The sequence below is a fragment of the Dipodomys spectabilis genome, unplaced genomic scaffold (genome assembly GCF_019054845.1).
Source record: "Dipodomys spectabilis isolate Male_0828 unplaced genomic scaffold, ASM1905484v1 ptg000145l, whole genome shotgun sequence".
Classification (NCBI taxonomy): domain Eukaryota; kingdom Metazoa; phylum Chordata; class Mammalia; order Rodentia; family Heteromyidae; genus Dipodomys; species Dipodomys spectabilis.
Genome location: NW_024870822.1, coordinates 17465994 through 17488750, shown reverse-complemented (window position 1 = coordinate 17488750; position 22757 = coordinate 17465994). Strand labels below are relative to the sequence as shown.

At 44.6% G+C, this 22757-nt stretch overlaps 1 protein-coding gene and 1 long non-coding RNA gene across 7 annotated transcripts in view; one reads left to right on the top strand and one right to left on the bottom strand.

Annotated features, from left to right (window-relative positions):
- Abcc8 (ATP binding cassette subfamily C member 8) overlaps window positions 1-22757 on the bottom strand; it is a 73360-nt gene that overhangs the window by 36382 nt on the left and 14221 nt on the right. For all 6 annotated transcript variants that reach the window (XM_042691467.1, XM_042691469.1, XM_042691471.1 and 3 more), the window contains exons 6-10: window positions 22166-22354; window positions 15332-15496; window positions 11099-11254; window positions 8271-8405; window positions 7832-7994 (exon numbers count right to left, since the gene is read on the bottom strand). In XM_042691467.1, the coding sequence (XP_042547401.1) occupies window positions 7832-7994; window positions 8271-8405; window positions 11099-11254; window positions 15332-15496; window positions 22166-22354 (808 nt within the window). The remainder of the gene's footprint in view (window positions 1-7831; window positions 7995-8270; window positions 8406-11098; window positions 11255-15331; window positions 15497-22165; window positions 22355-22757) is intronic.
- On the top strand, window positions 1949-21786 carry LOC122117690. The gene is made up of 3 exons (XR_006149223.1): window positions 1949-2019; window positions 17827-17831; window positions 21774-21786. It is a non-coding gene; the product is annotated as an uncharacterized LOC122117690 (long non-coding RNA).

The window sequence follows — 22757 nt, the reverse complement described above, 5'->3', positions numbered from 1 at the left end:
CAAGGCTAGCGCTCTAGGACTTGAGCCACAGAGCCACTTCTGGCTTTTTTTTCTGCTTATGTGGTGCTGAGGAATCGAACCCAGGGCCTCATGCATGCAAGGCAAGCGCTCTACCACTGAGCCACCTTCCCAGCCCCAATTTGGACAATTTTTAATCTGATGGGAAAAATAAGGCCTCTGTTCTTGGGGAATTCCCAATCTTAATGGTGGCACTGCTAATCTCTCTGATCATAGTCTTATGGTCAGTGTTTTTAATACCAATTTTATACATGATCTTATACATTTACCTTAATTGCCTTTCTTGAAGAAGGATAGATAATCTCCAGTTACCCACAACAATACCATAGCATTCACTGATAGTTGCTGGCAAGGGGCAGTATAATCATCATTGATTAGTTTTACAGTATTAGGGACTCAGATCTGAGACACAAAACACAGCACATCCATCACTAGTTTGGGAAAAACAGAGGAAATAGGAAGATGCCCATCAAATCTTGGCCCCTGACTATCACCAGCCACTTAGCTCTCAACACAAGGTAGCCTTTCCTCTCTAAAGTTTTTCCAAGCTACATGCTCAGGGCAGGGAGTGGTGCTCTCTAAAATAATTATCAATGAAAAGGGGCTCAAGCCATAGAAGGTACATGTGCACTACTATTCCACCCTCTGCCCCAAGCCAAGAGCCCTCTACATTCTACAGCTATACTCCTAGCTAAAAAAATAAACTGGGAGTGGAATGTGAATTGCTGAGAAAGCAATCTGTTGCTTTGTAGCTAGAACTACACAGAAGTCCAGGCATTCTGATCCTCTAATCCATCTCCTGGGAATTTATCCTGAATAATCAGTCAAGAGAAGCACAAAGCCATCAGCAAGATGGTGCTAGCTGCAGAACTGTCACAGCCAAAACAAACCACAACCACAGCAACAAACCACCGAAAGCAAAAGAAGCCAGAAATTTCCAACAGAAGGGACTGTTCCAGCAAACGTTCACCACAACGCCTCTTGAGGAGATTTGGCAATCAGAAAGCATAATTGATGATTTATTCTACTATGCATTTTCCCTGGTCCTGATGTTTTTACTTTATATTTTTTCCTATTTCATTGTCTTTCTGTTTATAGCATCCTGAACTGCTGTGAGGAAGGAGATAAGCTATCAATTAATAAAATTAAAAATGGTCATTTCAAAACTGATATAGCGGCAACATGGATAATGCTTATGATCTAATTAATTTCTGTGCTATTCTGGCTATGGTGGAGAGATGTTGAAGGATGAAATGTAAAATGTTGGAGGATGAAATTTTCACTTCCTGCATCCCCTTCCTGGAAGAATGGCTGCTGTGCAGAGTTCTAGATACCCTTTGGGGTGGGGGATGGGGAATTGGTATTAATGGCTGCTTGTGTTTCAAAGGTCTCTAAAGATCATCCCATCACCCCAGAGTGGATGGTCACTGTGAAGACAGTGATGCTCAAGGCTTCAGTGGTCTCTGGTATTTCTCCCAACACAGAAGACAGCTGGGGTGCAGGGAGCAGAGAACCAGATACTCAGCTGTCAGTGACTAAAGACTAAGGCCTTGACTCATTTTCCTGGATCACATACAGCTCTATGAGATTGTAAGGTGGTAGGAGGGGTGGGGAATACAACTGAGAATAGATTTCTCTCCAATTTTGGCACAGAGTGGGTGACTCACCTGGAGTTGATTTAAAAAAAAACAAAAACAAAATACACAAAAAAGGAAGAACATGACAGTATTCAACTCTTGAGGGTTAGGGAGCAAAAAACAGTAGTTAAATAATGCCAGGTGAAATACAAGATTACAGGGTGAGCTGTAGGTGTGACGCTGCTACGGAAAGTTTAATTGCACATAGGCAGGCCTGAAAGACCTCCATTAAAAGTGAAAGCCCTTTTATAATGATGTAAAAATAAGATTTATAAAGCATTCTTTGAGCCATTTGCTGGTGGTTCACATCTATAATCCTAGTTACTCAGCAGGAAGAGATTTGAAGATCGCAATTTGAAGCCAGGTTGAGTAGGAAAGTCCAGGAAATTTTTAGCTGCAATTAATCACCAAAAAGACAGAAGAGAAAATCTGTAGCTCAAGTGTGAGTGTTCCAACCTTGAGTGAAAAGGCTAAGAGATAGTGCCCAGGCCCTGAATTCAAGGCACAATACTGGCACAAATAAATAAATAGATAAATAACTAAACAAACAAACCATATTTACCAGTGAACTCACTCAGAAGTTAGTTTTTGAAAGTTCCCTGGGTTCAGACATTCTACTGGGTTTTGGAGGTATAGAAGTGCTAGTTGGGCCGTTTTTTCAAACCACCTTTACCTCAAACACATCCATTCATATTGACTGTGATACACAACACTGAAAGATATGGCAGATACATCTTTCTTTCATTTCAACTCCTTCCATGGATCCATCTGTCTGAGCAGAAACCCTAGGGGTCTGGGCACAGCGTATAACATCCCACCTGAGCTAGTCTTGGATATTTGAAATAACCCCACATTGTCTTTCTCACCCTGAGGCCTTAGTACATAGGCATACCTTCCTCTTAAGGCTATTTAATGGTCATCCTGTGGGAACCACAGTGACTAAGTGGGAACCACCATCCCTAAGACTAGGTGGGGTGCAATGCACACAAAGCACCCTTCTGTTCCTGTCACTCATGGTACTGTGGTGTGTCTGACTTGCCTAAAAGACTGTAAGTAACAAGTAGCTGGGACCAGTGTATCTTCTCACCCAATGCCATCATGGGGCCAGGCACATAGATGTTTGAAAAATACTGTTGAATAAATAAATGGAAGAAATGAAAAGACTCAGGACCAAGCAAGTAACACAAAAGGCAGAGGGTCATTGGGAACTGACTTTAGCCACTTAACAGCTACTGTTCATGGGCCTGGCCAGTTTCCCCTAGGACTTAAGGGCCAGACTGAGGTCCATCTTCTCCAAACACCCAATGCCTCAGTAAAGCCTGGCATAGAAACAGGGATGGCATCTGTGCAAAGGACAGAGGAACTGGTGGAAATTGGTTGATTTGCAGAAACTGACTCTTTTATCACTTGTGCAAAACTTGTCCCCAAATAAAGTAGCACCAGGAGTAAAGCTGCTTCTGCAAAGAAATAGATTGAGCTGACTTTGAAAGAGCATGATGACTCGTGCCTCCAACTTTCTCCCACTCTTCCTTCTACCCATAGCATAAGGTACATCCTAAGTCTTCTCCACGTGAATTTCTGTGAACGCTCTAGCCACTTGAGCTCCTTTTCTGGATGAGATCTTAAGAGTCATTTCACTTGTTAGACCTCAGTCCTCTCCGCTGTATGATGGGACAGTAGAGCAACACACCTCACCGAGTTGTAATGAGGATGATGAGTTCTCAGTCTTGCCAGGCAGCCAGCACAGAATTGGCCATAGTTCTGAACTTGCTGCCAGTGTTCTATACAAGCCAACTCTGACTCCTGAGAAGAACATAAACTGCTTTACAATGGGGACCCTATCTACTGTTCTCAGATGCTGGACTCAGGAAGAGCCTGCAGATAGGGTCACTCAGCAGCCACCAGTAACTTATATCATTGCTTTCTTGCAGGAGCAAATACGGATTTTAGAGTCAGGAAAACTGTGTCCATTCCTTTTCAGCTTCATGTGCTGCCAGGGCTCCACAAACTAAAGCTCTAGGTAGCACCGCTGGTGAGACCATCAGTCAGTGTCAGAGATGGTTTGGTCTGTCCCACAGTCTGACTATGGCACTAGGCAACCAGACTGGAAGCCCAGATGGGCCCCATTGGGTAACGTGACTCCAGGGCGATTCTGTCTCCAGGACCTTATGACTGGTGCCAGGGCAAGAATGAGAGATTCTCATTACCTCAGCCTAATGACCTATGTTTTGATCCCTGGTAACAGAAGGCAGGAGGTTCAGGAGGAAGAAGAGGAAAATTCACACAAAGCATGTGCCTGCAGCCAGGAGCAGGTTCCCAGCCCACCCTTCTCAGGAGAATAGACATCCAAGAAGAGCCAACAACATTTGGCTATCAGCGCTCTCCCTGGAGCACTGGGGAAATTCTGGCTGTTTTGATATCTGTTATCCAGCTACTATCCCCCTCCTTCCATTTGTCCATCCCTCTCAACCTCTAGTAATCACCATTCTACATTCAGATTGGTCCTTCCTTCCTTCCTTCCTTCTTTCCTTCCTTCCTTCCTCCCTCTCTCCCTTCCTTCCTTCCTTCCTTTCTTCCTTCCTTCCTCCCTCTCTCTCCCTTCCTTCCTTCTTCCTTTCCTTCTTTCCTTCCTTCCTTCCTTCTTCCCTTCCTTCCTTCCTTCCTGCCTGCCTGCCTCCCTCCCTCCCTCCCCTCTTTCTTCCTTCCTTCTCTTCCTTCCTTCCTTCCTTCCTTCCATTTCTTTCTTTCTTTCTCTCCTTTCTTTCTTTCTTTCTTTCTCTCTCTCTCTCCCTCCCTCCCTCCCTTCCTTCTTTCCTTCTTCCCTTCCTTCCTTTCCTTCCTTCCTTCCTTCCTTCTTCCCTTCCTTCCTTTCTTCCTTCCTTCCTTTCTTCCTTCCTTCTCCTTTCCTTTCTTCCTTCTTCCCTTCCTTCCTGTTTTTGAGAGAGAGAACATATGCTATTTTTCTTTCTATACCTAACTTATTTCACTTAAGTTCAAGAGTTGTACTGCACAGTGGAGAAGTAGTCGACAAAAACCTACTATCTATTTTCTGAATAACCAGGGAAGAGCTGAAAGGTTCTAAGCACAACGTGATGATAAGGAGGTGAATACATTAATTACTCTGATTTGATTAGCATGCATTGTACACAGGCACTGAAGCATCACACTCTACCTCAGAAATATGTACAATTATTTCATGTCAATCAAAAATTTCAAAATGAAATGTTTATAGAGATGGAAATGCTAGTTACTCTGCTTTGATCATTATAACTGTATACACGGATTGAAATTATAATAATAACACCTCTTGAAGACTCTTTCCTTTCCTTTCCTGGTACAAGCCTGGGCTGTTGCTTATCATTCTCAGTCACCGTACAAGTATGGGGCCCTGGGAAAGCTCCTGCTTTACTTCAGAGCCTCTTGCTCTTTCCAGGGTCATCTTGACCCTTGAGAGTCACCTTTCTCAGGTCCTTGTAGCCCCATGGACAAAGCACACCTACTAGACAGGCATCAGTGGGATAGCCTGGGAACTTAAGCATCTTATGATATTGTTTTCATAAGAAAACATATCCCAGATTGCAACTTGGAATCCAAGAAATGAGTATATATCTACTAGGAGCAAAGTAACTGCCACATGCCACCAACTGCATGCTGTAAAACTACCCCTACTTTGATGCTTACTGTGTCTGGAATCTTGGGGGCACAGTGCCTCCACTTCCCTTTCTGCTTCTCTTCTCTCTCTTTCCATGTCAGCAATAGTCAGCCAGCCCCAGCCCACTCTGTTGTGTGTGCTGGGAGAGGAAGTCCCCTAGCTGTAGAGAGAGCCTTTCCTCCTTCACTGCTCCTGGGAACAGGTATAACTCAGCGGTCTGTAATCAAGGATGGGTCTATTGGTAATACGACCAGCCCCTGGAGCAGAAAGGCATTGCTGACAGAGGGAAGGTGGATATGGGACTGGGGCTAGGGACCTGGGCTGACTTTTTTGATTCTTCTGTGTTCTACCCCTATTTTCTTTGTGTTAAAGAATAGTGCTAGGCTTCTGAGTGCCACAGTCAGGCATGAGGATAAAAGGAGAGACCAGAAATTCAGCTCTTCTGGTGAGGAATCCAGGAAACAATGACCGTTTGTCATGCCCTCAGCTTCATTCTCAGAAAATCAGATCCTAGATTTTTCTGTGTAAAGATACCATAGTCTAGCTGGGCACTGGTGGCTCACGCCTATAATCCTAGCTACTCACAAGGCTGAGATCTAAGGATCACGGTTCAATATCAGCCAGCCTGGTCAGAAAAGTCAGTGAGACTATTTCCAATAAACTTCTCAGAAAAAGCCAGAAGTAGTGCTATGGCTCAAGTGGTAGAGCACTAGCCTTGAGCACAAAGAGGCTCAGGGACAGCACCTAGGCCTTGAGTTCAAGCATTAGGACCAGGGGGAAAAAAAAGATACCATAGTCTGTGGCATTTATAAAGGATGGACCATAAGTGCTTACTAGGCCAGGGGTCCTGTCTGAGGCACAGGCACTAAGTTGTAGATGGTCCCAGGGAGGCCAGATACTTGGGATGCTCAGTACCAGCTGGGTCCTGTGGGAGCACTTGTGTTGGATGGTGTCCATCTGGCCCCATTAGATCCTCTCTCTAGTATATATGAGGAACACAGAAGATGACCTGTATGACCAACTCATTCTCCATGAGTCTGGGAAACATTTCTAGAACTTTATTACTGCTTCCTGCTCCTCCCTCCAGCAGTTCACCAAAAAGAAACAATTTCACCTGGAGGAAGTAGTATCAACCATTTCTCTCAATTCTTCCCCTCCCCCCCCCCCCCCCCCCCCCGCCATTTCCTACTCATCTCAAAGCCATCCTAGGCTATTTCTCAGCTCCTAAGAGAAAGTAGACTCACACAAATCTTTGCCCCTTATAGCTTTCCAGTGCTTTGGAATATAGCACAGAGACTGCAGAGTGTGGTGGGAGCTATCCTGCAAACCCCAGGGCCTCCATTTCCCACCTGCAATACTGCTGCACAACTTGGAGAATTTCTCATGGACTCTTCTTGCTATGTTCTATATAATTTTCACAGAACTGTCTTCTACTTCACAAATTCTTCTTTTACCTGCACATTGAGTTGGCTTTTTGCTTCTTTTTTTCTTTCCTTTTGGGGGCCTTCCACTTGGCCCTTCTTACCATAATACTCTTAAACTAGACAAATGAGGGAACTAAAGTGATGTCTGCCAGTTACTAAACATCCACATCCCAATTAGGCACTAGGAGAGTAATCACTAAGGGGTGGGCCCATGAAGCCATGAGTCACATGTCAGACAAGCTTGGGCTAGGACCCCACCATCACCTGGCCTCCATATGCCCTCTCCCTGTCCAGAGAACCATTGTTCCGTGAATTAATTAATTTCATTAACTAAAATATTAACGTCTGGATTTTTTCATTCATTTCCTCTGATAATCTCCTATAATGCCTTATTGGTTTTATACTTTATTATAGTTGCATTATGTTAAACACATTTATTTTGGATTAGTCTATCTACCCTCCCCAAGTATCAAGAAACTATTTTAAAAAATCTTTTTAATTCTATTGTTTTTTTTTTAGTTTACTGATTCATACTCTGGTGGCACACTTTTTATTCTCTTGTTGGTTTTAATTTATTTATTACTAGATCATTGTTCCACAGGAACAGTTGCTAGAAAGCTACCTAGTCTCTTTGAAGTAGCTTTCCTCTGTTTACCTTCAAGGACTGCAGGGGATTGCTTTGCCTTTCCCTTTGGCTTGGGGTTCTAAATTACTTGGTTACTATAAATCCAGTCTACACCTGTGGCTTAGGTCTGTGATCTTTCCTCTTGCAGGACCTCAATGGAGGCTGCAGCTCTGGCTGACTTACTGACAAGTTCTCCTACCCAGAAGCACTGGAAACCATTGTTGTTCATTGGCTTACTGCCTGTCAATAATGTACCAGCTTCATGAGGAACAAGACTTCACTTGATCTCCCCACTCTACACTGAGGGCCTATGGTTTCTGGAGGCTCAGTTACTACAACCAGTTTGAGGGCCCCCTGGGTTGGATGACGGATCCTAAAGACTCTCCAATTCACTGTCCCCACCCTCACCCATGCCTAACACTCTCGCCCTGCGTGCATGCAGCAGCACCTGGGCTGGACAGTTCAATGGACTTACTAGAGATGGAAGTGTAGACAGCAAAGGCCCGGAGACTTGTCATCTCCTTCTTGCGAGTTGTTTCCACCCGAGTACAGAAAATATTCTCCCAGGCGTACAGCTTGAGCAACTTGATGCCGCGGAGCATTTCATTGGTCTGCTTTAGCCTCTCATTGGAATATTCCTGTGAAGTCATCAAACCAGAAGGGAGATGCCTTTGCCCATCTCTTAGCCCAAGGATGACAGCCATTCAATGTCCTCACCAACAGCTCCTGTCCCCCAGAGGCATGATCCCTGGCTTCTCTGTTAATCCCACTTCACATATAAAGAAGCGGAGACCTGAGCAGTATCCTACTACAGGTCAGTGACAGTCAAGTGTGGGAGGAGACCACTGATGGAGGGACAGCGATCCAGGCAGACAAGAGGGAAAGGGGGTACACAGATATCTTAGGACACTCACCAGTGTGCTTCTCTGGGCCTGGGAAAGCTTGGTGGCCACAAAGTACTGGACTGGAGCCAGTAGAATGATGACAGCTGCTCCAATTAAGGCACTGACCCCGAGGATGTAGTAGAGAAGAATGACGCCCACAATGATCTGGGGAAGGTCACAGGATGAGATGTTTCATCAGGAGGCTGCTCTACCAGGAGCACTGTCAACCCTCTACCCCAAGCCTTTAGAATAGAATATGCTAACGTTACCAAACAGGTAAGCAGGTGTGACAAAGCAATGTCAGAAGGACAGAGCAACATGCTGGGCTCATAAACCAACAGAGGGTCTGGGCTGGTAACTGTCTGCAAGGCTGGCTGACGTGTTAATATTTACTTGCTCTCCAAGTCTACTTTCCCAATGGAAGACTCAAGGCTGAGTCTACACAATAAATGTGACAGCACTTTGGTTTGCTGGCCTTTCACTTTCCATGGAAAACAATCATCCACAAACAAAGGGGCAAAATTATGTCATCCATGCCAGAAAGAGCCAGTCATGGATCCATGAATTTGCTTCTTACTCTTAAAGCCCTTGGTGTCTTTTTTTTTTTTTTTAGTGGAGCTGGCAGGTATTCTCTGAAAAGAGAATTCATTTTGTTTCTATTGGAACTTTATGTAAATTTCTGCCTGCTTATGAATATTTATGTTAAGTATAAAATCCAGTTTTGCTAGTCCCCAAAGCATTGAGACAACAGTTTCTCAGGTCACTGTCAAAGGGAAGTACTTTAAATACAGAGCTTACTCTTCAAAGAAGCAAACAAAAACAGATGTTTTGCTTTCCTTAGTTGAAATTAAAAAAAAAAAAAGAAAGAAAATGAAACCACCTGAGGGGGCCCTGCAGTACCGGAGCTCAGCATCAGCCTTGCATGAAGCTCCCTGCACCATCTCAGGGATGAGGTAGGCGTTAATCACAGAGGCCTCCTGCATTAGCAGGTATCTCAGAGACTGAGAAATGATCCTGTCACCATCTGTCTCCCTGTGTTAAACTCACATTAAAGCTGGCACACACAGGCAGAGGACCACATCAGGAGATGAGCCGATCCCTGCAGCCCCACCCCACTACTCTCCAAGAAATTCCTTTTGGCATCCAGTCCTTCATTCCTAATTCCTGCACAAGCTATGCTCATATGAAAGCAATGGGGAACTGAGTCAGCTACTAGGGTTGTACCAGACACTGAGAGTGCCTCAGCCACTCATACTCCCTGCCTTAGACAGCTTTCAAGGTCAGCCTCTGTACTCATACCATCTCCTAGGGACTGGCAGAGGCTGGTAGGACTGGGGGGTGTAGCTGTGGCTGCTCCCAGGATCCTCCTGATGCTTCTCTGGCCTTTTATCCCCAGGCTCCTGGAATCCTTGGTCCATTCCTCTTATCTAGAGGGTTTGGAATAGCCTGCTTGGGAGGGAATCCTCAGCAAGTCTGGGTATGCAAAGCAAAGGCTGGCATCTTTGGCCCTATAGCTGTGCAATCTTTGGGCTCACATAGGATTGGGGCTCCTAAGTTAATTTCAGTCATTTACCAGTGTTGGTAGATCCTGCAAGTCTTCTGGGAGGTGGTCTGGGATTTCACTTCTGGCTTGAGCACCAGAGTGAAGATTCATTCCCAGGTCAGAGACTAGAGTGCAAAGGGGGAGAAACTCCAGAGATGCAGGACAAGGCCAGCGGTTAGGTGCATTTCCCACTACCATCCAGGGACAATGTGCTTCCGCCTGAGCCAAATCCAAAGCTTATTCGGCTTTAAAAATGTCACGTTTTCAAAGAAAGAACTCGGGCTGGAGTCCAGAAGAAGATGGAGGAGGAGAAGCTGGGGGCTAAACAAGCTCTCATGTAGAAACCAGTTTCAGTGTTCCAGTGAAAAGTTCAAGGCTAGAGAGTCACACCAAGTGTGCCATCCTAGCACAGAGTTTGGCCAGAGAGGAAAAATTCAGGCAGCTTGGTTAAGAAGACATTTTCAATTTCCTAAACCAATACACACTTATTAGAGGATTTAGAAAAACATAGAAATCACTTGTAATCCTATCCTGAGGTCTCCCAATTCTCTTTCCTGTGAGAATCAGTGCAAATTGTACATACATATATTTCAACTTAGTAGGAAGTACATGGCATATACTATTTATGCAACTTTCTTTCTTCTTGTTGAAAAATATTAACATTGTTGGAGCTCAGTGAGGTGGCTCATGCCTATAATCCTAGCTACTTGGGAGGCTGAGATTAGGAGGATTGTGGCTTGAGGCTGGTCTGGGCAAAAAGTTGGAGAATTTCCATCTCAATGGGAAAAGGTAAGTGTGGTGGTTTGTGCCTGTCATCTCAGCTCTGGTGGGAAACAAATAGGGGGACCATGGTCTCCACTGGCCTGCTTGATCCTATTTCAAAAAATAACCAGGTTAAAAGGGCTAGAGGTGTGGCTCGACTAGTAGAGTAGGAGAAGGAGGTTTGAGTTCAAACAGGAGTGCTTCTAAAATAAGCCATTATAAACATTTCTCAATATAATTAAGCACTTTGCTACAATGTAAATTTTAATGTGTATAAATTTGTTCTACATGTACATATTCTATAGTCTATTGAAGGTTGGCTCCATTTTCAAAGGTATAATGACAATGCTTTCTTGGATGGTTGAGAGAAATTGCTGGACTGTTTTCAGTGCATGACACACCCCATGGAGACCCCAGGGAGGAAAAAAAAATCCCACACAAACACAGAGTGGAAGACAATGAGCTAGTCACTGGACACGGACGAGCAGATTCTCGGGTTTTGTTGTGCTGTGCCCACTCCCTGCTTCCAGTGTCCTAAGCACACATCCAATACCTGTACTGGCATAGCCCAGAGGTTTGGGCACAAGAAGAAAAACCACATGAGTTGGTTGGTATCAATGGCCACCAGGTTGCAGATCTGCCCAGCAGTCATTTCTCCCATGGACAGGTTAGAGGTAGACAGATGCATGATTTTATTGTAAATCTTGGTCTAGAAATGAGAGCAGAGTGTTTCACATTCATCATCATTATGCCAATCACCACCCCAGATGCTACAGGTCTGGAAGGTTCCAGGGGCTCCTCTGACATCCCACAGGATCCAAGAGCAGATTTGTGTCATTGCTCCTCTTTTATAATTTGAGACAAATTAAGGCCAGAGAGACCAGGGACTTTGTTACAGATCAAGTTAAATCATGGAGGCAGCATTCAAATGAAGGCCCAGCAAGTTACTTCCTCCCCAGCCAGTGAGGCCTCTCCCTTGAGGGACAGGACTTAATTAGCTCTTAAATCTTAAAAGCAGATCTTCATGTCCAGTTGTATACTTGATTTACCAGAGGCCAATGGAAAACACATTTCAGAGCCATAAAAATGATGAAGTGGGAGGCTAAGTGTGTCAGTGTGGCCATCTCCACCCTGGGGCAGGTCCTGTCAGCACAGGGCCTTGAAACAAAACAAGGGCTCGGCTTCAGCAGGTCTGATGTAAGACAAGACCCCAAGTCTCAGCCCCAGCACAGCACTTGGAGTCACCTGAGGGCTTCCATGGGGCTGCCAAGCAGCAGCCAGAGTAATGGTTCCCATGGGGTCTGAACCTTATGGCTTCATGTATAGAGCAATGTGTCTCCCTGGAAGGTTGATTTTTTCAGGCTGTTGCTCCTGAATAAGGAAACAGTCTTTCCTGTCTTAAATGTCCTAGGGATGCTCCTCCAGAGTGCAGTTCTATTGTGTCTTATTGTAAAGTAGATTCTGAACCCCTAAGTCAGCTTGTGTAAACTCAGGCTTTTTTTTTTTTTTTGGTGGGCCAGGGTTTTTTTTTGTGTGTGTGTGAACTCTGGGCGTGGGTGCCATCCCTGAGTTTCTTTTTGCTCAAGGTGTGCCCTTTACCACTTGAGCCTCAGCAATACTTCTGTATTTTTTTGAGTAGTTTATTGGAGATAAGAGTCTCACATTTTCCTGCCCTGGCTGGCTCAGAACCATGATCCTCAAATCTCAGCTTCCTGAGTAGCTAGGATTACAGGCATGAGCCATCAGTGCCGGAAATGGGTCAGGTTTTCTTAAAGCATGAATATCTTCGCTGTCTTTCTGGGCGATATATCTGTTCCTATATGTCTATAGCTCTAGCGCTAGCTCTCTCTCTCTCTCTCTTTCTCTCTCTCTCTCTCTCTCTCTCTCTCTTAATCTCAAAGGTCAGATTTAAAATAATGGAAGAACTTTTGGACAAATCTATGTTCTTCCTAGGTTAAGTGAGCTCAAGATCAGGTAGATAATCACCAGCAGGTGCTAGTGGCTCATACCTGTAATCCTAGCTACTCAGGAGACTGAGATCTGAGGATTGCAGTTCAAAGCCAGCTTGGGCAGGAAACTCTGTGAGATTCTTATTTCCAATTAACCACCAGAAAACCAGAAGTGGCACTGTGGCTCAAAGTAGCAGAGCATTAGCCTTGAGCAAAAGAGCACAAGGACAGTGCCCAGGCCCTGAGTTCAAGACCAATGACTGACAAAAAGAAAAAGAAAAAAAAGATAATCCTCTAGTTTTCATGAGGTAGGGATTTAGAGTAATCTGCCAACTAACTAAAACAGGATGCATGGATTACACACCAAATGCCAACGTGTGTGTGTGTGTGTGTGTGTGTGTGTGTGTGTGTGTGTACATATATATTTTTTTTCCAGGAATTTTGTTTAATACCTTTTTTTTTGGTCGGTTGTGGGGCCTGAACACTGAGCCTGGGCACTGTCTCTTAGCTCTTCGGTTAGGCTAGCGCTCTATCACTTGAGGCACAGCACCTCTTCCAGTTTTTTCTGCTTATGTGGTACTCAGGAATCGAATCCATGGCCTTATACATGCAAGGCAAGCACTCTACCACTAAGCCACCTTCAAAGCTCCTGTTTAATAACTTTTCACGGACAATATGACAGTTGTCTAACTTACAAAGACGCATAGTCATCAATGAGGGTAATTTTTTTATAAATAACTTTCTGTAACTCTCTGCAAGGAAGAATTTTCACTTCATAATTTGTTTCTGTAATTAATGCAGCATCTCTTTTCGAGGGCACATGTATTCATATATCTCATTAATGTAAATGATTCAAGCAATCTGATTTTTTAAAAACCTTATTACAAGTTAATACATTATAAAACATTTTTTGGCTCTTTTAGTGTAATTGGAAAATTCTAGGCTGGCAGGTGATTTATGACATACACATACAAAATCGATTTAATTACAAAATTATCCAACCATAAAATTGGCTATGGTGCTATAAGTCACATACAGGGTCTGGGTAGAATCTGGGAAGCAGTGGTTTTGCTGTTCCTAAGCCTGAGCTTCTATGAACCTTTGAAGGTCTTTTTTTCTAGGTGCTTTCTACTATTCTCACATGATGGTATCCCTGAGCAAATCCTCTGATTTCTCCCTGAAAATCCATTTAGAGTGGGCAGTATTGTTTGCATAGCTGCACAGGTTGTGCACCATACAACGTAAGAGGCAACATTCACATAGACTCACAAATAGAATAGCCAGACTTTGGCTTTTAATATTGTCTCCAGCCCAGGCTACATCTTTTTCTTTTCATTCCCTTTTAGAAAAGCCTCAATTCTGGCTCCCAAGGGACCAGCCAATGTTACTGACTCTAAAAAATATAAAACAAGAATAAAGTAGCTTTAAGATGTTGCCACCATGTATGGAAATTACTAGGAATGGCAGCATTAGCAAGCTAGCCCTTGTTCTCCTCTTGAGAATTTCTAGCATAGAATCTATGGTCTTAGATGATTGTGTACCTGCTGTACAAGTCCTGAATCTATGGGAATCTTCTATCCTATGTAAGCGACTTTCATAAAGGATTTGCTATTTCAACCATGAGCTGAAATTTTTAATGGAATCCTGGGGCTTGGGTAACTCATATCACTACCATCTTCAAAGGGGCCTTGCATCTTCACTGACCGATCATCCTTCCAATGAACTCTAAAAACCAGGACCAAGAATCTAGAATCTATGGGGAAGGGGTAGTTCAAGTCTGTAATCCTACCTACTTGGGAAGAAGAGATTGGGGGATTGTGGTTCAAAGCCAGCATGAGCATCTCTACTAATGACAAGGTGCAGAGGCACACACCATTATCCTACTTATGGGAGAAGTACAGTGGCTGGGCACAGTAACATGCACCTATTACCCCCCCCCCCCCCCCAGTGACAGGGAGAGAAAGCACAGTAGGAGGATCACAGCCCATTGGTCAGGGCATAAATCAAGATTCTTGAAAATAACCAAATAAGGGGTTGGAGGAATCTAGCAAGTGCAAGGCCCTGAGTTCAATCCCCAGTACTGCCAAGAAAACAAGCAAACAAATGTAAGTCATGAGTCAGATCAGACTAGTGACTCTTAGAAGTGATCCCAGACTCAAGTTCTTAGACACTATGGTGAGTTAGTACATACATGAATTTGTATTTCTGTGCCCAAAAGAAGACCAGCTGGTAGCAGACTCTGGAGGAATTGCAGAGAAGGACTCTGAGGTTGCCTCTGTACTCAGCAGGAAGGAATGCTACGAGTGTATGGTGATGTTTGCCATTCTAAAAGGTAAGGAGGAGCCGGGCGCTGGTGGCTCACGCCTGTAATCCTAGCTATGCAGGAGGCTGAGATCTGAGGATCGAGGTTCAAAGCCAGCCCGGGCAGGAGAGACTGTGAGACTCCTATCTCCAATAAACCACCAGAAAACCGGAAGTGGCACTGCAGCTCAAGTGGTAGAGCGCTCGCCTTGAGTTGAAGAGCTGAGGGACAGCGCCCAGGCCCAGAGTTCAAGCCCCACGACTGACAAAAATAAAATAAAATAAAATAAAAGGTAAGGAGGCCCAAGGGCTAAGCAGCTGACATCTCATCTTTTGCATAGTCCGAGGAAGGGCCAGAGCTAGAATTACTTACTACATGTCCCAAATCCAGCCCCAAACACTTTCCACTATCCCATAATACCTTCGCAATGGTTATTTCCAAACACAGATGAAGGGCAACAAAAATAAATTCACATCAGAACTATTCACGTTTATGAGAAGGAATAGTGTACTTCTTACGGTGGATCACACAATACCTGTATTGCTCCTCTCAAGTTAATACCAGTTTCAATGGCGACATAGTAAGAAGCCTGCAGAAATGTCCTTTGTAGTAGGAGGGCAAGGAACAGAAGCACAGCTAAGACGTAGGCGTTACCAAGGAACTCTTGGGATGAGACAAAATATACCCCGAGAAATTGTGTCTGTTGGAAAGAGGTCAGAAACAGAGGTAATTGTCATTACCAACAAAATGACATCATCAGTACATACCACTGGGCCATTGTAGCCCTGATTATCAAAAGACCACCCCCATGCTTGCAATTCTTTATGAGTGAAAAGCCCGACAAATAAATCCAACTAAGCCTTCTGCTAAGTATAAGGAGGGCTGCCTGTGCCTTCTTCACCTCCCATTTGAAACAGAATGCAACTCATTTCTAACCTCAGGCCTAGAGGCTCTCAGCATTGTGGCACAACGCCCAAGGGAGCTCCCTGTGCAGGGAACAAGAATAAATAGAGCAAAGCCAGACCTGCTAGAGAAAATCTCATCATGCGCTCTCAGCTACAGGAATGAAATCAGCTGCGGCCTCATCCGTGTGTACCAACAGTCTGCCGTGCAGTGACTTTTGGACAGAAAAGACCAGTGGGAAACCTGGCACTGTAATGCTCCCGGGGGACAGATGGGAAATCGGCAGTGACAACAGACTGAAAGGATCAAAGACCTGAGCACCCAGCTCTGTGGGCTCCCAGGACCTCCTTTTTTATTTAAGGCTTTCTCTTTGCACTTCTAGCAAGATCCCAGATGCTAATCAGTGGAGCGAAACATTTTGCTTTTGTTGCTAAAGATACCAGGGAATAACAGTGTGTCTGTTTCCAAATTCAGCACCACTAGCTTCCAGGGAAACTTTGATCTTGATAAATCCATCTCTTTGCAGCAAAGCCCCCACCAATGTTTCCATGAATACATAACTCTCTCCTTTTGGACCCTGAACTCTGCATGCATTTTGGATGGGGGTGGGAGCTGCTGCAGGGTAAACAGCAAAGGGAAGAAAGTGAGAAGGAACCCAAGGTCAAGGTCTGGTTCTATGGCTCAGCTACTGTAACTGTAGTTGCTTAGATGGCAAAGATTGGGTGGATCCAAGTTCAAGGTCTATCGAGGGCTGAAAGTTAGCAAGATCCCATCTCAACCTACAAACATTGTGAGGTAGCCCATGCTTATGATCAGGGTCTGAGGCTAGCCCTGGGTAAAAACAAGACCCTACCTAAAAAATAACTAAAGCACAAATAGGGTTGAGGATGACTTAAGGGTAAATACTTGCCTCTCAAGTATGAGGCTCTGAGTTGAAACCCTAAAATCACAAAAAATAGCCTGAAAGTATATTCTGCCAGGATAGAGCAGCTCTGAGTTGAGTTCTTTTCCTAAACTAAGAAGTTCCTGGACCTTGGGTGCAAGATTTCATTAAGAGGCGCCTCTAAACCAGCCTTCCTGGCTCACAGAGTTGTCTAATCTTATGTATGGCTTCTTCTCCCTGTATCTGTGGGAAAGATTTCTCTCTATTGGGGAGAGCAGGGACCAGAAGCCACTGTGGAATCTTCTGAGTGGAAGATCTTGTCACGACCTGGAGTTCCTGACTCCGGATCTCACTAATGTACTGGATCATTGTAGGATCAATTTCCACAGGTCTACTGGGGTCACTCAGGAAGCTGGGTGCTTGGTACAGAGATCAGATAATGCAGCTCCTGTCTGAACTCTTGGAGGATTCATGGTCAAGTTGGAGGAAAGAAAAGGGGTGATGCTTCTTTGTGGTGCTAGGGTTTGAACCCATGGCTTCACAGATGTATACTGAGCGGTACTCCAGCCATTCATGATATTGTGGGAGCACAAAGGAGAAGCATCTAATTTAACATGGGTAGGGCTTTCCTGGAAGAGGTGACGCTGAACAGTCTTGGTGGCTGAGGACTCGGTGACCTGAAGGCAGGCTCTCCAGGCCCGGGCAGCTTCCTGGGCATTGTCATGAAGAAGCCCATGTACACACTAGCATACCAGCATCATGGAGCACTTGTGTATTTGGGTGGATTAGACCACCCATAGTGAGAGCCACAAATATGGTCACAATTGGGATGGCATGCATATACACACACACACACACACACACACACAGAGCAAGAAACAGAAGGACAGACAGAAGAACATACATTCAGAACTATAAGCCAATTCTAGAAGAACATGTCAGAAACATTTGTACTCCATGCACACATGTTCATTAGCATCACACACATCTTCCCTACTGGGGCTTAGAGTCCATTTGAAGCTTTGGCCTTAGATCCATTTCTCCCTGCCCCCCACCCTCCCCTGCCCCCTCCTCCTGGAGCAGCTGATATCCCAGAGCAATGCTAGCAGGTTTCAGACACCAGCGATTCTTTATGAATCCAATTTCCTAGCCCTCCAGCCAGATCGGTGGCATCAGCTGCAAGTGACAGATTGGAGTGGGGGTGGGGCAGGGGCTGGAAAGAACTGGATCATGGGCAGAATCAGCCTAGGTCCCAGCATTTTCTAGTGAGAGGCAGGGAGACAAGAGCATGAGAAAACCAGCAGGTCACAAAAATACCTAAAGTCCAAAGGAGGATACTCAGGAGAAGAACACAAAGGCACAATGCCTATGTGCATCTGATCATATAAGATAATATTTATTGTAATGAATTCTGGGAATTGGAAACAAGGGTTTTTTTTTGGCTTGTTGCTACTTTTATCTCCTTTTTGTATTGTTTGCTTAACTGTCTTTGTGAAGGTGTGGGGGGGGGTGCTGCGCAGAAATGGAGGGACAAAGGGTGAACAGATACAGCAGGGGTACTCACTGGACACTGTGTTGAACATGAACTACACAACTTGTGAGTGAGGATGGGAGGGAAAAACTGGGAGACAGTCAAGAAATGGGGAGGAGGTGATATTGTCGTTATAACCTGACTATAACCTGACTTATGTAACTATACTCCTTCTGTATATCACCTTTATAATGGCAATTAAAAAAATACCTAAAGACACGCTACAGGAGAAACTAGAACCTCTTATCCTTGTGGATGCCAAAGGCAATGTGCTTTTTGCCAACTGTGTATCCTGGAAGGGAAGCAAGGACAGGGCAGCCATTGGTAAGAATAAACTGTGGGTGTAACCTATGTGGACTGAAGCAGGTTGGATTCAGGCTGAGCTTCCTCCTCCAGGCTCTAATTAAGATTAACCACTGCAGTACATAGCTAAGGAGCTTCTAAAAATCACAGTAACCCCTGCTCTCTGGGTATTGCTGCTGGAAGGCCAGGAGACGAACCAAGCAATCCCAGTAAATGGTCCCTGTTACCCATTTTCTGGGCTTAGATGACAACTAATCCAAATAAGGCAAACATAGGATGGAGAGTTCCTTGTTCCGGAGCCTGGGGACTGTATTTACTTTCACCTCTCGTTTCCATGTCGGAAACTCACTGATTGTATTTGGACTGCAGGGAACAAATATTATAATCTGATAAGGCCCGCTGCCACTGAGGCAGGACCATCTGTCTCGGGGATTTGTGTGCTGATAAGGAACTGGGACTAGAACATTCCAATGAGAGGGTAATAAATCCAGAGTTTGTCTATAAATTAAGGGGAAAAGTCTGCAAAGGTGCCTCTGAGATAAACTTCTAAATATCATTCTTACCCTCTCTCATATATGCAGAGTTCTATCTTTAGAAGAATCCTCCAAGGGTTAGGGGACACAGGAAGAAAAGGATGGTTGGACAAGCTGATAAAGGCTCTGGCCAGTGTCATTTCTGCCTAATATTAACAACCAGCTCCATGTTGCTGCAGGATTGTGAATGGAGAATTTTCTGGGGTTTCTATGATCTCACTAAGACTGAAGGTGACATCCTTGTAGGTGAGAGAAGTAATCTCTTCTCTTCTCTTTTCTGGGTCAGGTAAAGGTCAGAGATTAAAAATGCTGGGCAAGGCTTTAAAAGCCATCAATGTCTAAATCAGTAAGAAGAATCCTCACATTCTTGCTAGGCACAGTTGGGTTAAATGCCTGTAACTCAACTACCCAGGAAGCATAGATGGGAGGAGTGTGGTTGGAAGGTAGCCTGGGCAAAAGTTTGAGACTATAACTGAAAATAACCTAAAAGCAAAAAGAGTGAAGATATGGTTCAAGGGGAAGGGCACTGGCCTAGCAAGTGCAAGGCCCTGAGTTCAAACCCCAGTACTTGACCACCTCTCAAAACAAAAGTTGTCTTTACAGCCTCCTGAGTAACTATAGGCATGAACCACCTACACACAGTTGTATTCTTTTTTTTCCTGGAGTGGGGCCTGAACTGTGGGCCTGGGTGCTGTCCCTCAGCTCTTTAGCTCAAGACTAGCACTTTACCACTTGAGCCACAGCGCTGCTTCTGGCTTTTTCTGCTTATGTGGTGCTGAGGAATCGAACCCAGGGCCTCATGCATGCAAGGCAAAAGCACTCTACCACTGAGCCACCTTCCCAGCCCCACAGTTGTATTCTTGATTGAACCAACTCCTACTTGACTGTCCATACCACATCTAATATCCATCTTAAGGTGTCTAGGACCACAAGCTGGGTTGGCCATTCCTCTTTCCAGTTTTCTCCTCATGGTCTTATGTAATATACAGGATAAAATATTTTGCCAAGTATGGTCACTCATGCCTATAAGACCATCTCTTTAGGAGGTAGCGATAAGAGGATGATGGTTCAAGGACAGCATTGAGGAAAAATTCAAGATTCTACCTAAAAAAATAACTGAAGTAAAAAAGAGCTAGAGGTGTAGCAAGAAATGGAGTACTTGCTTAGCAAGCATAGGACCCTGAGTTCAAAATTCCAGTATCATCAAGTTCAGATTTTTCTCTCCATCACTGAATTTCACAATCTTTAGACCCAGAAGTGATGGTTTGGTAAGTAACAATCAATTTAGTATTGTATTTTTAATTTTCCAGACTATGGAGTGAATGAGACTTAGGTTCAAAACTGACTCTATTATTAACTAGCTGAGTGATCGTGGGGAAAGTTGCTCAACTTCTTTGAACCTCAAGTTTCTCATCTGTAAAACAGAGATAACAGTACCTATTTCACGAATTATATGGTATGGTAAATATATCCCAATACACTGTTACAAAATAAGTACTCATTTCAAAAGTGTTTTTGTAGGAGTTAAATATGAAAAGGCACAACTAACTCCTGAACACAACCAGCCACTCCCTAAGTGGCCATTGTTGTTAAAAGTCGTCTTCTTGCTGGTTGTGATGGCTCGATCTGTAACCCTAACCCTAGCTACTTGAGAGGTTGAGATTCTGGGATCATGGTTCAGGGCCAGCCTGGCCAAAAAAAAAAAAAAAAAAAAAGGTCTTGAGACTCCATCTTAACCAATGGCTGGGTGTGGTGACACAGACCCCTTACCCAAGCTACAGGGGAAGCACAATGGTCAGACATAGAAAATCACAAGTAAGATTATGTTCCAGTCTTACGAAAGCACATAAATCTATATCCTACCCTGAAAATAACCTATGCAAAAAGGGGCTAGAGTTGTGGCTCAAGTGACAGAGCACCTGTTCAGCAGATGGGAGGCCCCTGAGTTCAATCCCCAATACTTCACCCCTCCCCCCAAAAGTCCTCAGCACAACCAGTACCTTCATATTCTCACTGCCCTACTTAGGTCTCACACACAGTAGGGTTCAATAAATACTTGATGAATAAATCAGACGCGCAGATTTAACATATCGTATTTCTTACCTAAAGTGCTCAGCCGGCTAATTATAACTCTAGAAAAATTAATATAAGCTTCCTGAGGGATTGACTGCTACAATCATGAATGAATGCTATACAAGAGGCATTATAAATTATTAAGGGCCCTCATGACTAATTCTCTTCATTGTGTCTGACTGTGGTTAAAATACTAATGGCATCCTCACTGGGAATCTTAAAAAGGCTGAGAGTCTTATTGGGGTAAAATTTCCCTTTTGGGCCATCTAAATCTAAGTGGCTATACAGAATAAGGGCCTTATGCCCCTATAGTGGGAGCTACTGGCCCAAGCAGGGAAAATCACCCCTAGAAATAGCTTTCTGACACTTTTAGGCAAAATATTTCAGATCACAGCATCTTTTGAGCTGGAAAGATATTATCTAGTCTAGTGGGTTTCAACTAGCTTTAAGTCATGGAAGCTTCTATTAATAAAAGCTTCTTTATTTAAAAAAATTACATTTTGTATTATCTTTAAGAAGCTGTACAAAGGAGTTTCCATTCAACAAAGTAGTTTAAGTATCTTGATTGATGTCAGCCCTTTCATCATTAAGCTTTAATGGGAAGGAAGGTCTAGCATTTTTAGAAGACTAGCATAGCTCTAAGTAGAAACTGGAGTCGGGAAAGAAGTCCTGCCCATGGAGGCTTCTGACTCTTCTGAGAGCCACCCTCCCAAATACCCCTGTAGAACCTCCAGAATGAAAGTATGCAGAGGCGAAGAAGGCCCTTCATGTGTCCTCTGAGACTATGATGAAGACAAGAACTAAAAATCAGCACACCTAACCGATCACGGGGTCTCTGGGCCCTGGGTTGCCACACGTACTTTCTGCAACTTTCCCAGTGACTTCATAGCAGGAGTGGTCACGGCCATGACCGTGGAGAAAATTAGGCACCAGGAATCCCCTAGGGTACAAGCTTGCCTGTTGCCATTTCAGTTGACCAGATACAGAACAGCTTCCAGAGGCCACGTTCCTAAGGCTTTTTGTGCTTGTGTGGGCAACCATCCTCCCCTCCCTGGGGCCACGGCTGAGACACATCAACCTCTTTCACTCTCTCACAAGAGTACAAATCTCCTCAAGGGTGCCCTTCCCTACCTTCCAGCCTACCTTGGGCTGGAAGACATGGTTCTCCTTCCCAAGATGATCCACAATCCCAAAGATGCAGAGTGGTCCAGCAAAGCCCAGCAGGTCAGCCAAGATGCGGAAAGTACTGCTGAGGACTAGGCGTCTCCCAAAGGCGTGGCAGAGGGCCCGCCAGATGGCCCGAGCTCCCTGTGTGCTCTGTGTATCCTTCCGCTGCCCAGAGAGAACCATGGCCAGGTCAGAGTGGCTGAGGATTCATTCACAGCAGAGCCCAGCTCCCAGGAAGCCCCTGGCTCTTACCACCTGGAGAAACCCAGAGGGAGTTTTATCTACAAACAGGTGAGCCCCAAGAAGAAGTTACAGAGCAATCAAAGGCATATTTGAGTGGGCCCTGTCAACGTCAACACGGTACAGATGGGGAAACTGAGGCTAAAGGACTGATCAAGGCCCCAAGGATGTGTGATGAACAGAACACCAGGCTTAGGGAGTGACATGAACCACACTCACCCATGACCACTGCCCTCTGTGCCTGCCTTAGTGGTGCTGGGCAGCAGCAGTGAAGAAGCACTGGACAGGAAGTCAGGAAATGGGCACTGACACCTGCTAGCTATGGGCC